The sequence below is a fragment of the Mauremys reevesii genome, linkage group 1 (genome assembly GCF_016161935.1).
Source record: "Mauremys reevesii isolate NIE-2019 linkage group 1, ASM1616193v1, whole genome shotgun sequence".
NCBI classification, from domain to species: domain Eukaryota; kingdom Metazoa; phylum Chordata; order Testudines; family Geoemydidae; genus Mauremys; species Mauremys reevesii.
The window spans coordinates 252,255,400-252,280,844 of NC_052623.1; the positions used below are offsets into that span (position 1 = coordinate 252,255,400).

The 25,445-nt window shown below is 47.4% G+C and overlaps 1 protein-coding gene across 1 annotated transcript in view; it reads left to right on the forward strand.

The window, feature by feature from the left end:
- The window catches only part of LOC120409384 (sodium- and chloride-dependent GABA transporter 1-like), a 51,648-nt gene that overhangs the window by 6,269 nt on the left and 19,934 nt on the right, over positions 1 to 25,445 (forward strand). The window contains exons 2-7 of the mRNA XM_039547399.1: positions 7,744 to 8,092; positions 13,459 to 13,590; positions 14,455 to 14,555; positions 20,432 to 20,541; positions 20,998 to 21,130; positions 22,623 to 22,757. Of these exons, the coding sequence (XP_039403333.1) occupies positions 7,855 to 8,092; positions 13,459 to 13,590; positions 14,455 to 14,555; positions 20,432 to 20,541; positions 20,998 to 21,130; positions 22,623 to 22,757 (849 nt within the window). The 5' untranslated portion in view covers positions 7,744 to 7,854. The remainder of the gene's footprint in view (positions 1 to 7,743; positions 8,093 to 13,458; positions 13,591 to 14,454; positions 14,556 to 20,431; positions 20,542 to 20,997; positions 21,131 to 22,622; positions 22,758 to 25,445) is intronic.

The window sequence follows — 25,445 nt, forward strand, 5'->3', positions numbered from 1 at the left end:
ATGTGCCGGAGTCAGACAGAGTGGGGCCGAGCTAAGGAGGAAGTAGGGGCCCAAGCTGAGCTGGGAACAGAGCTGCAGCCAGAGGCACAGCTCAGGGAGAGCAGATCCTGTGCTGGGAGCAGAGCTGCAGCCAGAGAGCCAGAGGCACAGCGCAGAGAGAGCAGATCCTGTGCTGGGAGTGGAGCTGCAGCCAGAGAGCCAGAGGCACAGCCCAGGGAGAGCAGATCCTGTGCTGGGAGGGGAGCTGCAGCCAGAGAGCCAGAGGCACAGCCCAGGGAGAGCAGATCCTGTGCTGGGAGCGGAGCTGCAGCCAGAGAGCCAGAGGCACAGCCCAGGGAGAGCAGATCCTGTGCTGGGAGCGGAGCTGCAGCCAGAGAGCCAGAGGCATAGCCCAGAGAGAGCGGATCCTGTGCTGGGAGCGGAGCTGCAGCCAGAGAGCCAGAGGCACAGCCCAGGGAGAGCAGATCCTGTGCTGGGAGCGGAGCTGCAGCCAGAGAGCCAGAGGCACAGCCCAGAGAGAGCGGATCCTGTGCTGGGAGCGGAGCTGCAGCCAGACAGCCAGAGGCACAGCCCAGGGAGAGCAGAACCTGTGCTGGGAGCAGAGCTGCAGCCAGAGAGCCAGAGTGTGGTGAGCAACTGGGGCCAGCCAAGGGGGGGAACCTTGGTAAAAGGGCCCAGCGCAGAAAGACGCTCCAGCCAAGGGTCCATGCAGGCCAGGCTGGGAGGGGGATCTTAATTTGACTGGGGGGCTGGCACTGGGAAGAAGGATCCCACCACCCAAAGCCCGGAGGTGTGTGGTCACCACCATTTCAAGTGTCCCACCCACAGCATCCCTGCAGCACAGCCAGGGCCTGAGAAGGAGGCCTGGTGCCTACAACGAACAGACTGCAAAGTGCCTTGATGTCCAGAGACATTGTTTGTAATGTTCCCTGCCGCAGAGCAGGGTGATGTGTTTCCCTGTAACCGTTCCCATTTATTCTTATTCTTTTCTTTAAATTGATTGTTAAGTAAACAACTTGTATTTGCTTTAAATTGTATGGAATAATCAGTGGGTCAGGGAGGTGCCCAGTGCAGAGAGGGTACCCCGGAGTGGGGACACCTTAGCCCAGGGGTCTGCAACCCGCGGCTCCGGAGCCGCATGCGGCTCTTCAGCCTCCTTGTTGTGGCTCCTTTCGGCCTTGACAAAAGAAAAAAAAAGAAAGAAAAAAAGAATAACGGTTATTTATTAATTTAATTTTTATTTATATATTATTTTATTTTTGTTTATTTTGTTGCACAGTTATCTTGGAGTTCGAGGTGATACTTTAACATCGAATTTTTAAAAAGTTTTATAATTTGTCAATTAAAATATGCGTCACATCCACATCTATAGCCCTCGCCTTTACCTGCAGGCGGCTTCTTGAGTGTGCGACCCCCGCGGTAAGCTAACCATGAATACATCCCAAAAAAGAAAAATCTCAGAAGAAAATAGAGAATTTAATTCTGCATGGACAGATTCCTTTTGCCTTCACTGCCAACGACGCTGGCTTACCTGTGTGCTTGATATGTGGCGAGAAATTAGCAAACAACAAAAAATGTAACGTTGAAAGACATTTTCAAAACAAGCACTCAGCATTTTCTGAAAAGTACCCAACTGAAGATGGGCAAAAGAGAGCGATTTTGGAACTACTATGGAAAGTTGAGCAGAGCAAACATACTTTCAAGAAGCGGATCAACTCTCCAAACTCAACTACAGCTGCTAGTTTTGTGGCAGCTCATGAAATCGTAAGGAGGGGGAAGCCGTTCACAGACGGAGAATACATGAAAGAATCGTTCATAAAAATATCAGAGCATCTATTCTCCGAATTCAAAAACAAACAGGAAATTATTCAGAAAATTAAAGAAATGCCTCTCTCTGCAAAGACCGGCAAGGACAGGACCATTAAAATGGCAACAAACATCACCAGTAAGCAAATTGATTACATCAATTCAGCTCAAGCATATTCAATTGCCTGTGATGAGTCAAGTGATGTAAACGATATTGGGCAGACAGCACTGTTATGCAGATATGTGAACTCTGATGGGAAGAACTGATTGAACTCATACCGCTAAAGGGCCAAACGCGGGGACAGGACATTTGTGAGGCTGTTTTGAGTTGTCTAAAAGCCAAAGGAATAAACACCACTCACCTGGTGTCAGTGTCTACTGATGGTGCACCCAGTATGAGAGGAGCACAGAAGGGCTTTGTGAATTTACTTCAAAAGTCGCTGGATCGAGAGCTGATGATGTTTCACTGCATCTTGCACCAAGAAGCACTGTGCGCTCAAACATTCCCCCCTGAATGTGTGGAAGTGATGAACCTCGTTATTAAGATAGTGAACAAAATAATTGCAAACGGGTTAAACCACCGACAGTTTTGTTCATGGTTAGATGAAGTCGAAAGCGCATATTTGGATCTCCTGCTGCACAACAGAGTTCGGTGGCTGTCAAGGGGAGACGTGCTGAAACGCTTCGCTGCCTGTCTGGAACATGTGAAAACCTTCTTGGAAAGCAAAGGCCTCCGCTATCCCGAACTGGGAGACCTCAATTGGCTGGAAAAGTTTTATTTCATGGTGGATATGACAAGTCACTTAAACACGCTGAATAAAAATCTCCAGGGAAAGGGAAGCACGGCCCTGCAGTTGCTGGAGCATGTTCTGGCGTCTGAGCGCAAGATGACAGTGTTTGCCAGAGATGTACAGAGAGGTACGCTCTCTCACTTCCCCTCCCTGAGAGAGTTCAAAGAAGAGAACAAGCACATAAATTGTGATTATTTACACCGTGCAATTATGGCAATGCAAGCTGCATTTGGAGAAAGATTCAGCAAGTTCAGAAAGGAAAAAAACACTCTGTCCTTCCCTGTCACACCGCTGGACATCGACCCATCCCTGCTGAACATATCCGCATTCACAGGGATAAGTCAGCCCGATCTTGAAATTGAACTGGCCGACATAGCGGATAAAGACTTATGGGTGTCCAAGTTCAAAAGCCTGACAGCGGATCTCGAAGAAGTCGCCCATCAGAAGGCCACTCTCGCTAAAGAGCACAAATGGAATGAAACCCGAAGAGGATGAGAGCACACTGAAATGGACTTGTCAAAAAACGTTCCTAATTTTATGTTTACTTTTTTAAAACTGCTAAGCTGCAACTATATGTTTTTTTATATTAAAGTGGGCTACATTTTATTTTAATTTTACACAAATACGGGAAGGACTCAAAAAGGCCTGCATAGTTCAGTGTTTAATTTATTTCAAAGTAGGCCTACACATGCACATTGCACTTCTGTTTGTTGTATTCTGTTGTTGTAACAGGTAAAATTAAAAAAAGATTACAACTTTTGAAAGTTTATAAGCAGTGTTATGTTTTGCGGCTGCAGACTATTTTTCTTTAATGGAAGAGGGGGCAAAATGGCTCTTTTGATAATAAAGGTCGCCGACCCCTGCCTTAGCCCCTGTCCTAGGTGGCCACAGCAGGGTTGGGGGTTGAGCCCCCCAGGAATCCTGGGCCCAGTCTTGTTGGGGCTACGAGAACTCTGCCAAACAGGAGAGTCCTCAAGGGCAGGGAGGCCTCTGGGTAAAGGAAGTGGGAGCGAGGACTCAGATCCTTTCGCTAGCCCACTTCACCGGGGTAGCACAGAAGCCAGGAAAGTTCCCCACAATAGCGGGACCATTCCCCCGCTTACACATTTAAGCTCTCTGGCCTTGTTTTCAAGGTTCTGCAGAGCACAGCCTAACTCCTGCTTGTAGCTCTGCTCTCATTAATTATGATTCCATGGGGTTTACAGTGCCCCAAAGTGTGCTAGGCAATTTACAGGACAATTAACATGACATGACAGAGAAGCTGAAAAGTACTCTGCTCTCACCAGGGAGCCAATGTAGGGCCTGGAGCCCAGGAGTTGGTCTTTATGAAGACCTGTGTTCCTGAGGTAGAAGGGCTGTTGCATTTTGTACCAGTCAGACCTTTTGCATGGTGTGCGGTTACATTCCTAGACAGGACTGCAGAAATCAAAGTGGGAAGTAACTAATGCATGGGTCACTCTGGCCTGGGCGGTGTCTGATAGGAAGGGGTACAATCTCCTGGCCAGTCACATATGGAAGTGGGTGGTTTTTGCTGCCAAGGCTATTTGGGTATCAAGGAGCCTGAAAAATCCCTAAGGCTGCAGACCTGCACAAGCGTCTGAGGGCAGATGCCTTCAAAAGTGATGGATTTTATGGAGTAATCATTGTTCAAAGTGCTCCTCTCTTCTAAGCAGCACCACCTCAGCTCTGCCTAGGTTCGGTTCGGTTGTAACCAGCTGCTGATTTTGGCTAGCCACTGAGAAAGCTGGGAGCAGGTACTGTTCACATCTGATGTACAGCTGGGTGTCACCTGCAAGCTACTCGCATTTCAGCCCATGTGGCCTTTCCCAACAGACTGCATTTTTCCGCCACTGATGCCCATTTTCTTCCACCTTCAGTTTCTGTCGCGCAATCATCCTACAACACTAGTGATGTGTGAAAACAGTGGGGTACGTGAGGCCACTATGATGTGAGTGTCTATAGCAGTAGTCCGAGGGTCGCTGTGATGCCTCACTGATTGTTCCTCTCCTTGGCCTCTTGATTGGGTTGAGTTTCCTAAAAATCAGTTTTGGCAGGGTTCAAAAGTTTAGCCACCTCCAGGTGGAGATAAAACAATTTCCTCACTGCAAGCAAAGAAGAAAGCTCCAGTACAGTCCAATTCCTCTCCATCCCCACCCTAAATATAGAAAGTGTGACATATCGTCTGACTGTAGAAGCTTGGGAAAGGAGCAAAGGGAGAATTGATGTTATTTTTTTAGACATCAGCCTACATAAGCTTCTGTCTCTGAGCAAAAGAGTCAAAATGGCTTTGGCAGATCCTTGTGTCACGGAGTGTGGGGGAGTCCGGCCCTGCACCCCTCTTCCTGGGCTCCCAGTGACTCTCAGCCAGCCAGTAAAACAGAAGGTTTATTGAACAGCAGGATCACAGGATACAGCCCAGCTTGTGTTCAGAGCCAGGACCCCTCAATCTGGCCTATCTGGGGGGTTCAGGGTGCTTGGATCCCAGCCTAGGATCCCCTGAAAACCCACCTCCCAGCTCCCAACCGAAGACTGACTTCACTCCACCCTTCCCTTTTGTCTAGCCCCAGCCAGAGGTGTCACCTCCCCTCCCCCAGGCCTAGCTCATGTTACAGTCTGAATACCTGCATCTCACCTAAAATCGTCCCTGCTCTCCCATCCCCGACACAGACATCCCCTGCTCATTGATGTTATTTTTTTAGACATCAGCCTACATAAGCTTCTGTCTCTGAGCAAAAGAGTCAAAATGGCTTTGGCAGATCCTTGGTTACTCTAATTTGTTATGTCTCCAGGCAAAGGTAATTGTACGGAGAGTCCACCACTGAGTCTACCCATATGGGTTTTGGTGCTGCCTCTTCTGTGTTTTGTAAATAGTCCTTTATTCCCTTTTATTTCTTGACACATTTTCTACAATCTTTTTGCTCTACAAAATGAGTAATTTAAATACCAGGATTGGGTGGGTTGCTGGTTTGGATCGGGTTAGCAGATTGAGTAGGACAGAGAGATGATCTGATCATTCAAGCTTTCATTTCAAATGTCAGGAAATGGGCTATTCTGGCATTTGTGTCATGGGCTATTGAAAACGGTCTCATTTCTTGTGTCTCAAGTATCAGCCAAGCCCTAGTTCTGAAGTGATAGTTAACAATTTGTTGGAGAAAGGAGTTACATTTATCAAAATTGGCCTTGTAGCGTGCAGGAAAGTGGGTTGAGTCTCTATTCTGTGTAGGGTGGGTGGGAAGCAGAAGCTTTTGTGGATCCTCGTTTATAGTATAAGAATTACAGTTATTTTCTCGTCTCTCCCATTCCCTTTTCTCATCACCATACTTTTTCTACCTTCCTTGTCAGATTATATGGCAGAAGAAAATCTATCTATTGTATTTAATAGGATGCCAATCACTGTAGTTGCTAGGACCCGATAATACCACTTAGCATGTTTGTGATAGTTACATTATGTTCAAAGCACTTTGGAATCATTCGCTAATGAATACTCACAGTGAGGCAAATGTGTATTATTATCTCTATAAACTGAGACTGAGAGGTTAAATGACTTGTCCCAGGCCAGCCTTAGCCACTAGACACTGCTGTCTCTTCACTGCATTATTTTGTATTCTAATACTTGCTCTATTATTTTTTGAATTTGCAAATTTTGTTGCCCCAACAAATCTCTCTGGAGGATTGTAAGGATGGTTCTGTTGAGTATAATACAAGCTCCCCTTAGTGGAGGGTTAAATTTACCTTGTGCAGGGTGCCAACACAAGGCCAGTGCATGGCTTATGTCCTCTACTTAGGGCCTCAGGTCAATGGGAATCTTCAGTGGGCTTTGAATCAGGCTCTTCTGCCTTATGTTGAGGGCTTCAAAGGGACTTGAGTGGTGCAGAGGCCCATGCTGGCCCTCAGCACAGGGGTGAATTTCATCTGGAGAGATTACCAGTAGAAAATGATTAGATACATTAGCACACCAATACTGCGCAACAAAAGAGACTCAAACGTCACAACAAAATGCAGGAGGGTATGCCATGGCACAGGAAGCCATCTTCATGTTGTGACCTCCTTTGATCTGAGCAGTTAGCCAAAAGCAGCGTGTTGCAGGTTGTTCCAGTTAGCAGTAGAAATTGGTGATAGTCAGGTATTTCTTCAATGCAGTCCTGTTTATTTACAAAGTCCTATTTCCATGAGCACAGGAAGAGGCAAAGAGGAGACAGTGTCCTTTCTTACAGGGCCAAGCCTCGTTCAGTCAACACCCTGACCCAAAACCTCTCTCTTGGCTTCTCCCGGGGGCCACACCCTGTGCTTGCAGGCAGTGTCTGCTTGGCTTTCTTTCTGCTTCTCTCTGTCTCTTTCTCTGTGTCTTGTGTCTCCTGCTTCTCTTACACACAGCCCCTTATCCCCAGAGGCCACTCAAGCCAATCTGCCGCCCTAAGCAAAACTTCATTGTGCTGTCCCCCTCCTACCTTCTTAGAAGTTTGCAGCAGGAACTCGCTCCCCATCTGCCCCCTGCAACTCTCCCTTGGCCTCCTCCAGCCCCTGGGGCCAGAACTTACCAGCCCCCTGCAACTTTTCCCCTGGAGCTGCTCAGCTCAACTACAGCAGGACCTGGTCTTCCCCTGCCCAGCCCTCTGCACCTTCCTAGCCTGCACCCCCTGCACACCCCATCCCCAACCCTCACCCTCTGCCTGGCCCCCAGCACCCTCTGCACTTCCCACCTGCCCCCCTGGCCCTGCACCTTTCCAGATGAGCTCTTTGCTGTTGGGTTTGTGATATGCAGGGCCGGCTCTAGCAATTTTGCCGCCCCAAGCACGGCGGCACGCCGCAGGGGGCGCTCTGCCGCTTGCTGGTCCCGCGGCTCCGGTGGACCTCCCACAGGCGTCCCTGCGGGAGGTCCACCAGAGCCGCCTGCCGCCCTCCCAGCAACTGGCAGAGCGCCCCCTGCAGCATGCCGCCCCAAGCACGCACTTGGCATGCTGGTGCCTGGAGCCGGCCCTGGTGATATGGGGCAGCTGGGGAACAGGTGCGGAGAAGTTTGCATGACTTGCTGAAGGCTGTACAACGAGTCAGTCCACAAGCGTTCAGGAGGATGTGGCTCATAGTCCTATGTCTCTATCCCACTGTTTCGGACAAAGAACAACTTCTCCCTCTACTTTCTCCTCAGAAGTACCAGCAGGAGCTTTGTCCAACCCGCTGGTCCCATTTAATCTGAGATCAGCTGGGACTGAGAGTGTCATTCCCGCCCCTCCAACCCATGCAGTAACTGTGAGCAGCGATGGGGAAGATTGACAACACGTCTGTGGAGCTAAATTCGCCCTCCGAGGTGAAGCAGGCAGCCATTGAGGAATTTGAGCCAATCGCCCAAGGAGATGGGAGCACCAAGAAGATGAAGGAGCTCCCAGACAGAGGTTCTTGGAAGGGCAAATTTGACTTCCTGCTGTCCTGCGTGGGCTTCGCCGTTGGGCTGGGCAATGTCTGGCGGTTTCCATATCTCTGTGGCAAGAATGGAGGAGGTGAGCATAGAATGCTAAACACATGTTTTCCTTTACATCAACCTCCACCCCAGGGTGTAGTTAGTGCTTTGAAATTTGTCTGCACACTGACTGATTCTTTTCCCTCCCGTCCTGCCCTCAGTGTACCCACGATTCACCACATCAGATATACTGAGGCAGCATAAGCCAGTTGACATCAGGAAGAAATCATAGTAATGCTTTGCATTTCCATACAGCAGTGCCTTTCACCCACAGATGGATCGTAGGGCCATGAATGAATTAAGCCGCACAACACAGCTGTGAGAGAAGTTAGTATTACTATCCCCACTTTACAGGTGAAGAAACTGAGGTACAGAGAAGTTAAGTGACTTAACAATGGTCACCGAGGAATTCTGTGGCACAGCTGGAAATAGAGCCCTTCTCTTCATGTATCCAGTGTCTTGCTAAGTGCTATCACCTCTTACTCTTCAATTCCACTAAAATCCCTCTTTTCCTTACTGCCCCCTTGGCTAAATCCCTTGGCCTCACCTTGGTGAGCTCTTAAAGTGTGTGAGCGTGATGGTCTCATGGAAGCAGGGCACTGGACTAGGAATCAAGGGAACTGGATTGAATTCCCCCGCTCAGCCACAGACTCCTGTGCCTTTGGCAAGTCATATAATCTATCCTGTGCTCCATTCTGTCTCTAGAAACGGAGGCTGTTTGTACTAGCCTGGCTCATGGGGATAAAATCCACCAGTGATTGAGGCACTAAGATACTCCAGTGATGGTGGTCATAGAAGTACCCAGATGGCCTCGATTTTCTGTAGTCCTCTCCTCCCTCCCCACCATTTTTGTCAAAGCTCTGCTGCTAACGTCACCTTCCTCTCTCACTGCTTCATCCATGTCACTCACTTTCTCCACTTGTCTCACTGGCTTTCCATCCCTTACCATGTCCAGCTCAAACTACTCCTCATCTCCAACACTGCCAATAATCTCAACTCCAGCTGTCACTAGGTTCACATTTCCTCCTACTTCCTTAACCACCCTCTTTACTTCCCCTACTCCATCTTTTCCCAGTCTTGGTTCCCGCCCCCCTCCAGTCATGCTGCCCCCTGTGCTTGAAAAATCTTCCCCTCCTAGGCCACCAGTCTTCTTTTCCCGCTCCTTTAAATTCCTCCTAAAAACTCACTTCCTCTCTGACCTGCTTGTCCTTCTCATGAGCTCTCTCTCCCACCCCTTCCTTACTGTACTGTTGTCCCATGTCTGACATTGCCTTTGTGTTTCATCTAGTTTGCATGTTGGGAAAAGAGACCCGTCCAACTGATCACAGGTGTCCTGACTCCCTGTCCCCTACACTAACCACTAGACAATACTCTGCCCATGAAATTCCACCACAGCACATTATCGAATCATAGAAATGTAGGGCTGGAAGGGACCTCAAGAGGTCATCTAGTTCTCAACCTTTTTCTTTCTGAGGCCTCTCCCAACATGCTATCAAAACTCCATGGCCCAGCTGTGCCACAACTCTTTTTCTGCATATAAAAGCCGGGGCTGGCGTCAAGGGATAGCAAGTGGGGCAATTGCCCAGGATCCCATACCACAAAGCTGAGTTACTCAGGCTTTGGCTTCAGCCCCGGGTGATGGGGCTCGGGGCCCCTGGCTGCAGTTCTACGCAGCGGGGCTTTGGCTTTCTGCCCTGGGCCCTAAGAAGCCTACCACCGGCCATGCTTGGCAGACCCCCTGAAACCTGTCTGTGGCCCTGGACCTCTGGTTGAGAACCAATGGTCTAGTGCAACCCCTTGCACCAAGGCAGGACCAAGTAAACCTAGACCATCCCTGACAGGTCTTTGTCTAACCTGTTTCTAAAAAAACTCCAAAGATGGGGATTCCACAACCTCCCCTGCAAGTCTATTCCAGTGCTTAACTACCCTTATTGTTAGAAAGTTCTTCCTAATAGCTAACCTAACACAATTAGGTGCGCTATGAGCTTTTCCAGCTTCCTCTGAAGTATCAGGTACCGACTACTGTTGGCGACCAGGTGAGGTGGCCCTGGTGTCTCTCCCTTCTGTTCCTGTTTTCTTATGTCAATTCATAAGGAATAATGGTTTTATGGGGCAGTGCTGAGTGATGGGAGAGGTGGCTTTTATTGCTGGCTCTGCCACTCTGTGGATGCATGATCTCAGACAAGTCACGGCACCTCAGCATGGCTGTTTCTTCATAACTCAATTGGAGATAATAATAGATATCTCAGGGGTGTTATGAGGCTAAAATAATTCCTCTCTGCAAAACATGCTGAGCCTCGAGGAGGGAAGTGCCAAGTGCTATTGTTAGTGTTACAAATCCAGCACTATATGATCTCTAACACAGCAGGGGCAGGGATGCAGAGCAATCCAGCAGGATGTTCAGAAAATGCTGGATGAGCCTAGCAAATTTGCCAGTTGCCATAAGAAATGTTGCTCTCAGGAAATGTAAAGTTGTGCGCTGTCTGCGTAGTTTCAAGGCCCCATGCTGCTGGTCCATGCAGGCTGTTCCATTGCTGTCTGCATCAGTCACTCCTCTGGTCCTCTTCCAGTCTGGCTGCCAACAAGCAACTGTTTCTGCAGCCTGCCACAGTGAGCAGCAGTGGAGGCTGCTGACATCTGAAAATAAGCAGGCAAAGAGGGACACAAAGCACTGCTCAGAGCCAATTGAAAGCAGAGAGGAAGGATCAGTCAGCTTCTGACTCAGAACCAGGTAGGCAACGCCTCCCATGCCGAGGCTGAGGCACCTCCACGGCTGAGCAGACAGTGGGTGGAACTCCAATTATATATCAGCACGTGCAATGTTGAAAGCAAAGTTGTGTGGGCTGCTTCCATTACGCAAAGACAAATTGAATGGAATGACAATATTGTCGTTTCACTTACTGCTGTCACATTGGATCAACCCCAGTTGATTTAATCTGTATTGTAATCAGGGATACAGTGAGGGTGAGATTCATCCCAGGCAGACATACCCTTAGCACTGAATGTAGCTCAGTAGGTCCTAACAATTGTCTGATGAGAAATTTAGACTGATAGTGAATGTTTCTTTAACTGCTTATAACTGGCATTTGACCTTGATAAGGCTACAAACAAAAACATATTGGTGCTTTTATATCCTGGTAATTAATCAGTGGGCATTGGTGGCCATTTTCTTTACTAATTATTAGTAGTATTGGTTTGTATCACATTAGTGCCTAGAGGCTCCAACCAAGATTGGGGCTGCATTGTGCCAGGTGCGGTACAAACCCAGACCCTGTTCCAAAGAGCTAAATCTAAATAGAGAAGGCAAACAAGGCGAAGAGAGTAAGGAAAGATTATTTTCATCCCCTAGAGACTGACTGACTTGCCCCAGATCACACTGGTACGGAACCCAGATCTCCTGAGTCCCACCCCTGTTTTTGCACTCAAAATTCAGTGTGTTCATTTTTAGTTCTACCAACATTTCTCCAAATCATTTCTGCCCAGGGTGTAACTTTCCTCCCAGAATGTTATAATAGCGTGGCCAATGATGCAGGGCCCTGATCATGGTTTGTCCATTCTAGGATCTACCACAATATGACTAAATACTAATAGCCTCAGAGATTGGATCTGACCTTTCCCAAAGTTCTTAGAAGGCTTGACTCTGATTTCTGGCTTGCAGGCATCCATCACTAGCTAGAATGCTGTAGGGGGTGGTGATTGGCACGTTTCTATGACAGCGTTGGAGAGGTTTTTTTAAGTCAAGATGTTGTTGAATATAAACCAGCACTTTTTGCGAGCTGGGAGTTCAAGCTCACGGCCGTCAAGCTGCTTGCCCGCAGCACACTGACCGTGTCCCCTCACTGGTACAGCCCCCTTTGCTAGCAGAGGAAGCCACGCCCAGGAAGCTCTGCTGGGCATGCTCCAACTGGCAGACCGGTATAAGCCTGCAGGTCTGCTCAGTCTGGAGACCATCAGCTCCTGCAGAGCGAGCCCATGAGCCTGGACCGCGCCCGGAGACCCTTAAAGCTGCAGTACCGCCTGGGTCGGGCTCGGTGGGGGTGGTTATGGACTCTGGCCCTGTGCTACCCTGAGGCTGTGCTACCTGGACTCTGGCCACTAGGCTGTGCTACTCCGAGGAGGAGGTTGTTGGACTCGCCGCTAGGCGGCGCAGGCCACAGGGGTGCTGGGGTGCCAGACCAGTCACACCCCCTACCACCTGCTGCCAACTTATGTTCCTGAATCACTGCCCTAGACGCATGTAAAGGGGCTTGAAGCCAACTTCCCCCTGTGGGGCTCAGCTGTCTGTCCAGCTCCCATTGGGCCTCAGCTGTTTACCCACTGAGTCAGCAGTCCTGACTGATGTCATGTGTCTCTGCAGAGCCATCCCTAGTGGTTTGATGGAGCCCAATAGTGTCAGAGATGGACCCAGCACAATGATCCATGATTTCAGGTTGTCCAGGCTTGATTATTGCAAACCCCTATACCTGAGACTGAAGATTCAAATTCTGGGGCAGGGAAACCCAGCTAATCGAGAATGCAGCAGCCCTCTGCTGAGTGACCCTGGGAGGCGGAAGTGTATCACTGCAGTGCTTCAGTCATGTCACTCCCTCCTCGTTAAACAGAGTTCCCATTCAAAGTCATGGTGCAAATCTTCAGAGCTCAGAGCGTTGGGTCTGAGGTAGCTGAGCAACCACCACTCTTTCCACAATCAGGACCCTCTGTGACAGCATCCATCCTAAGGGCAATGGACTCTCTACAACCTGTGTTAACCCTGCGAAAGCTGGAGTCTGAGCTTTCTCAACAGCCGTCCTGTAGCCGCAGAACTGCCTTCCTCAAGAAATCCAACTGACCTCAAATCTCGCTGCCAGCGGGTCCAGCTGCAAGACCCAGCTGGTTTGCCTAGCTTTTCTGTGACAATAACACAATAGCTAACAAATGAACTAATGGCTAATGCCAAAGACTCCTGTCTGCTGTTGGGCTGGTGGGGAGAGAGAGAACAAATTGCCCATGAACTACCAGTTCCTGTTTCTGTTTTCTTGCCTTGGTCTCAGATATCACGTTGATGAGTGTGGTATAAATATCTAGACTGATAAGTCAGATCAGCACATGGGTGATGGGGCAAAGGGTGATGGGAATGTGAGAAGGAAGAAGTGATAGAGAAAGATACAATCCAAATAGTAATTAAACAGCCACCATGGAACAAACCTTGCTCACTATCAAACAGGGGGATCAGAGCTGGGGTGGCATCTGAGCTTGAGAACTGGAGCTGGAACAGAGCATTGGGACTGCAATGTGAGCCCAGGGATTTGTGCAGTAACTGAGCTGAGCTTTACATTTCTTGGGGAGAAAAGGTGGCCAGGGCCCCAAAAAGTCTTGTGGTGATGAGACCTTGCAGAATGTGCTGCTAACAGCTGTTTGTTCTTCCAGGGGCTTTCTTGATTCCCTATTTTCTGATGCTGGTGTTTGCTGGGATTCCTGTCTTCCTGCTGGAGACAGCTCTCGGCCAGTATACCGCTGTTGGCGCATTGGGGGTCTGGAAATTAGCGCCCATGTTCAAAGGTACTGTACTGTAAGTCCATGATGCTGATGCCATATATCTAACTTTAGAGCTGAAACCATTTACTGGAATGGGAAGCAAAACCTCAGGGACTGGGACATAAGCCCTTGGGGAAATGGTGGTGAGTCCCTGGCTGATCTATGGTGTTAAGGTCCCCTTCACCCTGGTGTCTAGGCATCAGTAACACTCCAGCTCTCTGTTTGAATGACCTTTGATAGTGACAAAACACTCAGGTAGAAAACACTGCCTTGATGGAGGCAAACGACTGAACGGAGCCACCTGGCCCAGCAGGATTGTACTTAACATGAGATGCAGTAAGTTGGTGGGGAGGACAGTGCTGCTCTGTACCAGCAGAACCCTGTTTACTGTACACTAGAAGGCTGGCTCTCCCCCAGTTGGGAGTAAACCTGTTGTTGTTGTGTTCACACAGTAACAACCTACGAGAGGCTAGAGATGAATTAGAATAAGTGTTTTTATTAAGAGAGACTAATTCAAGTACAGGAGCAGGCAGAGATACAGCTGGTTCCTCCTCTTTGATTTTCATAGAGCTCCACACGTACAACTCTGCTAGCAGGATACTGAAGGACACCACCATTCAATCTTTGAAACATGGGAGAGAGGCATAACATCCGCACCAGCCTTCATTGGCTGATCAGTGAACTTGAGGCACCGTGCGCTGTCACTAACTGATCTCTGTGAGATGATTCACGTTTCCTAGGTGTACAAACCTTCGCCTCTCCTCTGTGCAGTCACTTCTCGGCTTGCCAACCCCACTTCATCCGAGGAGGCTTGTATCCATCTGCTCAGTACAACTCCATAGACTTTGGATGGCTTGTGCTGAGCATGCTCTGTTTCTTCTCTCCTAGGAGTGGGCCTGGCTGCTGTGGTTCTCTCATTCTGGGGTAATGTCTATTACATTGTCATCATTGCCTGGGCACTGTACTATCTCTTCAACTCTTTCACTGCGGTGAGTTTCAGCCATTTCTATAAACTTAATTGGCTCTGTGTAATTTTGGCTGTTCCTGTTTCTCTCGTGAAATGTGGAATTTAACATTCCTTGCTGTTTGTGCCATGAAATACACAATATACAGTTTACAGATTGTGCAAAGGGGCTCGCTTAATGTTGCTTCTGGATCTGTTGCTGAGACATACTATGATGACATCAACTGATCTGCATTACTGTGTGCTGTGTTCTTTTAGGGGATATGTTCTCTTTATAAATCTTAGAAATCTGTCCCTCTGCCCCACAGCCTTTCACATTCTTCTTTCTGTCTGTCATAGTCAGAAAGTGCCAGTCACGGTAATAGCGACGTGTTCTAAAATGGCTTCTTCATGAGATTGTCTCATTACCATGGGCTTGGTAGTGAACTTAGACTCCAATTACACTGCTCCCACTCCATTGATTCCAGTGGAAAAGCACGTAAGCACGTGCTTACATCTACCCCCTAAATAGGACTGCATTTAAGCAAATGACTTCTAGCATAGGCTTAAGTCCCATTGACTGCAACGGGATGCTTTCCTGAATCGGGGCCTTGTGCCAGTGTATACAAGATCCGAATGGAGCCTCGAGTCCGAAGTACATTTCTTCACAACTGAACCATTCTTATCAATCTAAAGGCTGAGAAGAGCTCCCTTAGCAACCCATAGACATAATTCCATGGGTCCTGTGAGATTCTATTTTGTTTAGACCCACCTGCTAAATTGTTGTACATGAACCATTGTTCAGTCCAGCTTCAGTTTTTATTTGATTAAGTTTTCCAGCATCTGTGAAGCCATTTGTCAAAATGTTCTTGTGTGTAGTCTCCAGTGCCTTCTGAACACCTGCAGTATTTGTTATTCTCTCTTAACCCCACACTAGGAATGTGTACAAGTGTCAGTTGTTATGGTCCAGGTAGATCCCCTACATGTTCCTGAACAAGACTTTATAACACGGGAGGGCAAACTATGGCCTGCGGGCCGCATCCGGCCCCTCAGGGTTTCAGTCCGACCCATGGGATTGCCAGCGGGGCTAAGGCAGGCTCCCTGCCTGCTCTGGCCCCACACCGGAAGTGGCCGGAAACACGACTCTGCAGCACCTGTGGGAGGGGAGGAGTAGAGGGCTCCGAGCACTGCCCTCGCCTGCAGGCACCGCCTCTCTCAGCTCCAATTGGCTGGGAACAGGGAACCGCGGCCAATGGGAGCTTTGGGGGTGGTACCCACAGGCAAGGGCAGCGTGTGGTGGAGCCACCTGCCCCACCCCCAGGAGCCACTGCCGGACACGCTGGCCACTTCCGGGAGTGGCACAAGGCCAGGGCAGACTGGAAGCCTGCCTTAGCCCTGCTCTGTGCCGATATCATCCTGGAGCCGCTTGAGGGAAGCGGCGTTGGGCTGGATCCTGCACTCTGAACCCCTCCTGCACCCCAATCCCCTGCCCTGAGCCCCCTTCTGCACTCCTCCTGAACCCCAACCCCTTGCCCTGAGCCCCTTCCTGCATACCACACCCCCTCCCACACCCTGCACTCCCTCCCTTTTAACCCCTGTCCCAGCCCTATATTCATAGCCCTGCATACAATTTGCCCATCCAGATATGGCCCCCTGCCTTACAACCACAAAAGAAGAGTCTGCACCCAGAGGATACATCCCAGCTTTCATCCTGAGCCCATTACACCTTGGAGCAGGACTTTGGGAGTTCAGTCAGTGCTGCCTACGCACCCAGGCAGTACAGACATGACCAATAAAGCTGATCATTATGTGCCTCAATGTAGAAGATCTGTGATTTTGATTCAAGGAGCTCACAGTTATCAGAGCTACGCCACCAGTTTTCTTTAAATTAAGTGGAGATGGGTCTGAATCAAAATCTCAGACTGGAGCATCCCCAAAATTTGGGTCAGGGGGGTGTTAAATCAGATCCCTGTCTGAATTTTGCAGCTCAGGCCCACGTCTAGAGTAAGATAAAGTGGGACAAAAATAAATAAATGTTATACAAACAAAACTACACAAGATCTTTTCAGGGGGCAAGACAAAGATGCCACATTTATTACGATAATTTGATTTATTACCAGTAACTAATATCTTAACACACACACACACACACACACACACACCATCCATCCATCCATCAGATGTTCTGCAGCTGCTTGATAGTTACCAGTCCTGAATGTAGCTTGGGTTCGTAGCTTGTGGCGGCTAACTGGCCAGGAAAGCTGGGCACAAGGACTAGCTGGGTCTCTGTTGGGCATGCACTGATGCCCTTCCATGTTGGTAGCAGAATGTTACCCTCACCCATCCTTTTTGTAGGCTTTAGTTTGAATTCAAAGTCTATGGGTCTTGCTGTGTCATGCTGCCTCTGGGTTTGGTGATTGATCACCCGTCAATTGCAGATGTGACTTTCAGCCTTGGACCTGGCTTTGATCTTCCTTCTATTGTACCTTTTCTTTTTAGGATGGACTCCTTTTACTTTGTTAGGGCTCTTGTCTGCATCTTCAGCCATTGGTGTTTGAACTCTATTTCATCAGGACACGCTGGGGCTGGAGGCTGATTCCATTATCCATCCATACCTCATTCACACATCTAAACTAAACTAATAAGATTACAGCAGGGTTTGCAAAAAATAAGATTACAGCAGGGTTTACAAAAATGAAGGTTGGAGCAAGCTTTTACAAAATGGAGTAAGAGTTTTAAAATGGGGTTTGCATTACATTATGGCAAACGGTGAACAGAAGTTACAATACTGAAACAGTGCAAGTCTCAGTGATTTAAGCACGAATTGGATTGATAGTGAAACTTACAAAGGCAGCTGACTGAACAGCTATGGCTCCTAACAAGCATCTTCATTGTCAATTAGCCAGTTCGTGGGCTAACCGGTTTTATGAATGAATGTTGTTTCATTCATAAAACTTTACTTATGAAGTTACATTAATAAAGTGAACAATTAAAAACAATTTCATTAATCAGTTCTACATAAATACCATGCAATCCCCCACCTCTGCCACAACAGAAACTCCTTATCATAGTCCTACCCAGAGATATTCCTCCCTGGGATCTCCCCACTGAAGTGAATAGACCGGGGATGAATATGGTCAGTTGCCTCAGTCTCCCAGGGCTCTGGCTGTGTGGCTATAAAATTGAGCTGTAGATGTTCTGACTCAGGCTGGAGCTTGGGCCCTGAGACCCTCCTGTTTCTGGGGTCTCAAAGTCCAAGTTCCAGCCCGAGCCCAAATATCTACACTGCTATTTTTAGCCACACATGAACCTGACTCAACTGAGTGTCAGGGACCTGACTCAATTGACCCAGGCTCTGAGACTCAGTGCTGTGGGTTTTTCATTGCAGTGTAGACATGCTAACACATCAAGTCAGTAAAGTACATGCTAAATCAGCCAGTATTTGTAATGGGACCTAAGTGGGTGTTTAAGTGTGTTGCTGAGTAGGGAGGGATGTGAGCACACACAGAAGTGCTTTGCTGAATTGGGCCTTAATCCTGACTTTTCAAGTGCAATACAGATTGGTGTTTTAATCGTATAAATATAGGGACAAATAATATTTCAAACTCCAGCCATATGTTTATTTTTTGTTCAATAAATCAAACCATTAGTTGCAAGTGAGGCTAACAAAAAGCTACAGTTACTATAAATATGCTATCCTTCAACCAATGAACTTTTGAGATCTAATGATGAAAAGCAACACGAGAGTGCCTGGTTTAATTAATAGCTATTAATTAGTGACAAGCAATTTTAAAAACTTAATATTTAAGCAATTAATGTCATTGTATTAAGGTTTTGATATTGCCCTAATCATAGCCTGATATTATTTCAAGGAATACTTTCATTAATACTCTGGAAAGTGACTAGCAAGTCTGGCTCCTGAGCTCCTGGCCTCTGACATTCAGAACCCTTTCAAGTGTCTCAAGATGGGTTCCCAAACATCTGGGCACCAAACATCACTAACTAATTACCATTTCCATCGACTAATTCTATCAAGAAGATAAAGTGCGTGAATGTGTGTGTGTGCGCGCACACATACTTCATTTTAATATATATGTATTTATCCACTTTCCAAAAAGGATACTTCTTTTTAAATTGCAGCGAACCTACTGTTCCTTATCCAGGAGTCATGTAGAGCAAAATGTGAATAAATCAGTTTTCAATAGAGCAAAACCTCCTTCTGAAAGTAAGATAATTTTACAAGAAGTTTTGTGCTAGTATTCAGATGCATCACAAACATTCCAGACCATATACCTGCCATATGCTGCACTAGAAACTATGTGCAAAATTACTTTGGGATCCTGTAGGCCTGTCTCAACCGTTCGGATCAAAGAATCAGTCCCTGTGACTGAATGCTGGATGCTTTGTATGGGCTCAGAATTCTGCTTTTCTTTATACAGGGCCTGAGCTAAAGCCTATGAAGACCTTGGAAAGACTGCTGTTGACTATAGTGGCCTTGGGATCAGGCCCATTGTACATTTAGTGGCATAGGCTGCTATATTTTGAGTAGATAATTTCAATAAAAAGCTAGATAAATCATTCCAGAAAAACCTTCAGACGAAGTTAATAAAATTGGACAAAGTATGGATGTTTCTCTGAAGCCATTGATGTAATATTATTTTAATAGTATTAAGTTTATAAATAAGGTTTAATCTTTCATGTAAACTTTGATTTTTTGTGGTGGTCGGGCATAAATATTGTACCTTATATTGGCACAGGCTCATATGCCCAACAGCCCTCCTTCCATCATATCTTTCAGATGCCTACAGAGCCCTCTCCATCACATCTTCACATTCTCTGCAGTCCATCCAGCACATCCTTGCCTTTCCAAGCACAACCTCACATTCTTCACAGTTCCCCAGTTATGCCCTGGCATTCCCTCTACACTCCCACTGGTGCACCCTCATGTTCCCAATGTACAGACATCTGTGCATCCTGGCATTCCCCACAGTCCCACTCGGGTGCTTCTGGCTATTCACCCCCAGGACATCCTTGTCTTCCCTACAGTACATCACAGATCCTATTCACATTCCTCACAGTTCCTCAGGTACATCCTAGTGTTCTTCCCAGGTCCCCAGCACGCCCTCATGTTACACATGGGCTCTGGCACAGTCCTCCTTTCCCTACAGTTGTCTGCCCAGTACATCCTCATATTCCCAATGTCCTTGTGATACACAACATGACCTTGGGATCTCCACTCCTCATGTTCCCCACAGTTCCCCATCACATCCTTGAGCTCTCCCACCCCCTATGTCTACATGTTCCCCACAATCCCCCCAGCATGTCCTGATGCTCCCTGCAGTCCTCATATTCTATAGGTCCCTTCTACCACCCAATGCATTTTCACTTTCCTACAGTCACCCACATTCCCCACACCAATATGGCTTCACAGTCCCACCCCCTACTTGGTACATCCTTGCACTTCTGCAACTCCCCTTTGCCATGCCCTCATGGCTTCAGCTACCTATCCCTGTGTTTCCATGTTCCCCCCACACACCTCAGATATCTTCATGTTCCAAAAGTCACCCTGCTCACCCGGCCTCACATTTTAGTTTCTCCACCCATTCTTCTGTTTACACAGCCCCCCAAACATTCTGACATTCCTACCCTGCCCCCCAACCCGCCTCATGTTTCCACACCTCCTGAACACCCCCTACCCTCGAGGAAGTCCTCACATTCCCTCATCACAACCCACAGAATATCCTGTTGTTAGAATGTGACTTTTTAATTCAAATGGAGCCGGGAGCAGCTTAACAAACAAGTATGTTCTAAATCATAACAGGGCAATGCATCGGGGATACGTGACTGACAGAAGAGAGCATTTCGAGAACAGAACTGAGCCATGCTTCCCTAATTGTATCCTCCCCTTCCTCTTCCCATTAGGATCTGCCATGGCAAAGCTGTGGCAATGCCTGGAACACAGAGAGATGCTTTTCCAACTACTCCCTCAATGATACCACCAACCTGACCAGCGCTGTGACCGAGTTCTGGGAGTACGTCTGCAGCCTAAGTCAGGTTTCACCACTGCAGGGACCATCTCATCAATTCATGGGGGCTTCTTGCTCATCCATTTGAGAGTAGCTTTGAAAGTCTCTGTTGGTGGCATGAAATTGTTTATCAGACCACGCTGAATGGGTGCTGTCTGTCTCCAGAGGGGGCATTCCTGCTAAATGTCCAGTTCATGTGCAGTTAAACATCCAGACAGAGCAATGAGGGTCAAAGCACATCCCATCATCCATCCTTCTTCCTTCAGTCCCTCACACTATATCTCATTTTCTTTCTGACCTTCATGTCTTTTGCCAATGTTTGGGCTCACACCCGCCTTTTGTGCCCTCTGCCCGCATCTGAGCTCACCCCATCCTTCGTTCCTTCTGCCTATGTCTGGAATCTCAAATCATTCAGTCTCTGTAGATTGTACCTTTTTCTAATTCCATGTCTTTTGTCTGCAGGAGGAACATGCACCAGATCTCTGGTGGCCTGGGGGAGCCAGGTGACATCCGCTGGCCCCTAGCAGGCACTCTTGCTTTAGCGTGGGTTCTGATCTATTTCTCCATCTGGAAAGGAGTAGAGTGGACTGGAAAGGTACTTTGTAATAATCAAGCAATACAGTATTGGCTTTTATTACTGTACTCATCTCTCATGGGGAAATGTCCTCCAGATTTAATTTTGAGTGCCTGTAATTAGGGTTTACTGTGTTGCAAGGAAGAATTGGAGTGTTTGCCATTAAATTCTTTACCTTTCACAGTGGTAAAAATTGCCTCAGGAGTTGCGGTATTCTAAGCATAGAGAATACTTCTGAACCATAACATCTCCGGACTGAGTATTGAACTTTCAGACTTTTGGAAAGATTTAAGCCAAGCTTTTAAAAAATGACATTCAAAGCCCAACTTGAAACACCCTAAAGGGGCCTTTGCCCCTCCCTGAGCACCCGCTCTCTGAAACTCAGGTCATTTTTGGGGATCAGAAATTGAGCATCCAGAATCACTGGTCTCTTTTCACCTCAGACTTTGAGTTTTGAGGATGACCCTTGAAACAGAAACATATTGCTATTTCCTAGTGTATAACATTACAGACCAGCACCAGAAAAAAGAAACACCTGAGAAATTGCTTAGTTTGGTAAAATGGTGCTACTGGGATATATTATGTAGGATGTAACTTGGAGTAATGGGATGACATTAAGAAAAGAGTAATCTAGATTGAATGTCAGAAAAAAATTCTTTACAGTAAACTTTCTTAGGTTGTGAATTAGTCTCCCAAGAAAAGTGGGTGAAGCATCTTCAGGTAAACTAACATTACTTGAATCATTTAAATAAAGAAAGGCAAGGCAAATCGCTAGAAAATAAGGGCTAGATTACTTAAATTGGTTACATCTCTGACTTCTTTGGCCCAAATTCATCACTTGTGCAATTCCACTGCTTTCGGTGCAGGCTCCAATTTATGTGATCAGTAAAGCCTCTTGTTATTAGTAGAAGAAAACCCCAATATTCAGAAATATTACTTGAAGAGAAACACAACACAGAATAGGCAAGAAAAGTCTCAACCAGTTTCTTACAAAAGAGCCATTAGCCCTCAGTGTAAACTTCATGGAGGCCATGCCCTTCCTTAATTATCAGTCTTGGCAGGAAGAACTAACACACTTAGGGCATGTCTATCCTTACCGTGGAGCGACACTGTGGTGATCGATCCACCGGGGGTTGAGTTAGTGGGTCTAGTGAAGACTCGTTACATCGACCACAGATCGCTCTCCCATCGACTTCGGTACTGCACCAGAACAAGAAGCATAAGGAAAGTTGATTGGAGAGTTTCTCCTGTCAACCCAGCACGGTGTAGATACCACAATAAGTCGACCTAAGCTATGTCAACTCCAGCTACATTCTTCATGTAGCCAGAGTTGCATAACTTAGGTGGACTTAACTCTGTAGTGTAGACCTGCCCTTAGAGCCCAGTTCACTTCTCACTTACACCAGTGCAGATCAGGTGTAAACCCACTGAAGCTAGGAGAATCAAGTCACTGCTGTAGCTCTGACTGCGAGTGCCTCACTACACAACTAACATCTCCCTTTGTCTCTCTCAGGTTGTGTATTTCTCAGCCACCTTCCCTTACTTCATGTTAATTATCTTTTTCTTCCGTGGAGTCACTCTACCGGGAGCCAAGGAGGGAATTCTCTTTTATATCACACCAGACTTCAGCAAACTCTCTAAGTCTGAGGTGGGTCCTGCAATGTTTAAAGCTTTTACACTGCTGTATTCAAGTTCCTTGGCACTTTGAACATTTCAGGTTTCTCTCATAACCAAAAAGCCTCCCAATCTTAGAGTCTTAGAATCCTAGTAGCCACAGTCTTCACGGTCAGAGACAAAACTGGGCCAGATCCACAACTGGTGTTGATCAGTGGCGCTCCATGGAAATCCTGTAGTATTATCAATGGAGCGATGCTGATTTACACCAACTGCCGACGTGCCCCTCTGACATGCGGATGCTCCATTACACTGATTAGTCTAGGGGTAGCTATTTGGGTTAGATAGTGCAGTCCTATGTAGAGGAGGCAATGGAACCCTATATTGCCCATACCTGCAGTGCTAGATGTAGGTACGAGTTCAGCATTAGACATAGCTGTTATTTTAGGTGGAAGTGTTTAAATGGCAAGTGAAAGCCATATACTGTTTGCCTGGCTCAATGGGAAGCCCAGTGCAGTAGAGATGCTTGAGAAGGCAAGTTTCTCTCTGTTATAGAGTAACAATTTCTTAGAGGTCTGTGAGGTCGCTCGTCATGCACAAGTGATGACAACTGAATAGAGCTCCCAATGGTCCCTCTTTGTAGGAACCACTGCACTGTAACAGTATTGCCAACCCATGAGTAAGGCTCCCCACAAAAAATTACAGGATTGGTTTAAACATCATGCCATATATCTCACAAAAACACTTTCTGTGGTCTTTTTATTAGCCCACTGAGTTTGGGGCCTTTAAGTTACACAGGGGCCACATTTTCCAGCTTTTCTCTGCAACTCTGCAGGCTAGAAACTACAACTGTTAAACAATGAAAGCTGAGATTCTCATGTAATCAGCTGACGCCTGGGGCTGGGGCTTTAAGAAAACACACCAGCTATGGTGAGACTTGTGATAAAACATGAGTGTTGGCACTCCTGCTCTAAGTACAGATCTTCAGCAGACCCCTTCCCTTCCCCTTGCATTGTGAGGTGGAGAAAATGGTTCAGAATAATTAAGACACAATCTCAGCCCCACCCCTGACTCTGACCATTTCTGGAACCAAAACCTGAACCAAAGTATTGTAAAGATTCTGGGATGTTCATTTAGAGCCAGGTTGCAGCTGGCTCTTGGTGTGTCTGGATGATGGGGAAGGCTCAAGGAGATCTCCCCTTCTTGTGGCTGATGAAAAGTGCTGTATAAGAACTAGGTATTATTGTGCATCTCCCAAGCACAGGGACTGTTCTCTGCTAGAACCCTCTGGGATATTAGCAACCCCAAAAAGAGCAAGGAGAAGCAAAGGCTGTACCCCCCACCTCCTCCCCTAACCTGTATTGCTGGCTTGCTTTGGAGAGGTGTGTTCATCTCATCCTCCCATATGGAGGTGCAGCATGTGCATACACACCCCCGAGTGCAAGAGGAATTATGTTTCTGTAACACTGGCAGACCCTGGTTGTTGGTGGGCAGGATTGAACCTGGGGCCTCTGGAGCTTAGTGCATGAGCCTCTACCGCATGAGCTAAAAGCCTCTTACCTAAGACTGTAGAGCAACCTCATTAATCTGTCTCTCTCTAAGTGTTCTCAGTGCCAGGAGGTGGGTGGGTTACACTTCCATGAGGTAACATGTCTCCACTTGGGACGCCCACCCCCACACAACACAGGCTAGTGTCTTAAAGTGCAATCTGGCCCTTAACAATTTTCTTCCGTTACTCTTCATCTCCACCTGTCTCTGTGCTTCTGAGTTCAGGCTGACTCTGGAAGTGCTGAAGTATGGGGAGAAAAGCTGTTCTCCTGGCATTTCTGGAAGCAGGAAGTACTGGAAATCAAGTGGGAAAGCCTGTTCTCATGAGATTTCCAATCCTGCCTTGCTGGCCCCAGAAGCTCTGGTTAGGTTGGATAAGCAGCCAACTTTTTAGGTGTTTATGTGAAAGGAACCCACATTTGAAATCATTTGAGGTTCTCTCACCAGTTGTGCCAGACAAGAGCAGAGCCTGAGTTGCAGAGTTTAGATCAGAGTTTAGTGCTGAGAGCGAGACGAAAGGTAGGGGGAACATGCTAATCAGGGCCCATCTCCAGCACTGATTTTTATTCCTGTTAGTTGCTGTGCAAGCAACCTGGGAGTCTCGCTGCAGCATAGGAGTCAATACTGCACAGCCTGAAGGGAATTGTAGGACTGTTGATAAGGCCATTGACATTCATCTCTGGAGTATGTCAGTGTAGTCCAGAGGTGGGCAAACTACGGCCCGCAGGCCAAATCCGGCCCGTGGGACCTTCCTGCCCGGCCCTTGAGCTCTCTAGGCGGCAGAGATGCGAGCTCCTGCTGGGCAGCACAGCTGTGAGACTGCATGGCCGTGTGGCTGGCTCTGGCCAGGGGTGGGGTGTGGTTGTAGGTGTAATGTATTAAGTTGCTCCCCATAGGAATGTGCTACTGATAGTAGTTACTGATACAATAGCAGTTTCTTACAATCTTGTGTATCAAACTACTACCTGATGTAGTAAATGCCTACAGGTAGCAGTTTCTTGCAATATGATGTGTGTGAAATTGCTACATGTAGAAATGTGCTATTTGTAGGAGTTAGTGATATGTGTAGATTGTAAGAAACTTTAATTTAATACACTACACCAGTCCTGGTGCTCTGAGCAGCCTGGTAAGGGGGTGGGGAGTGGGGGGGTTGGATAAGGGGCTGGGTGTCCTG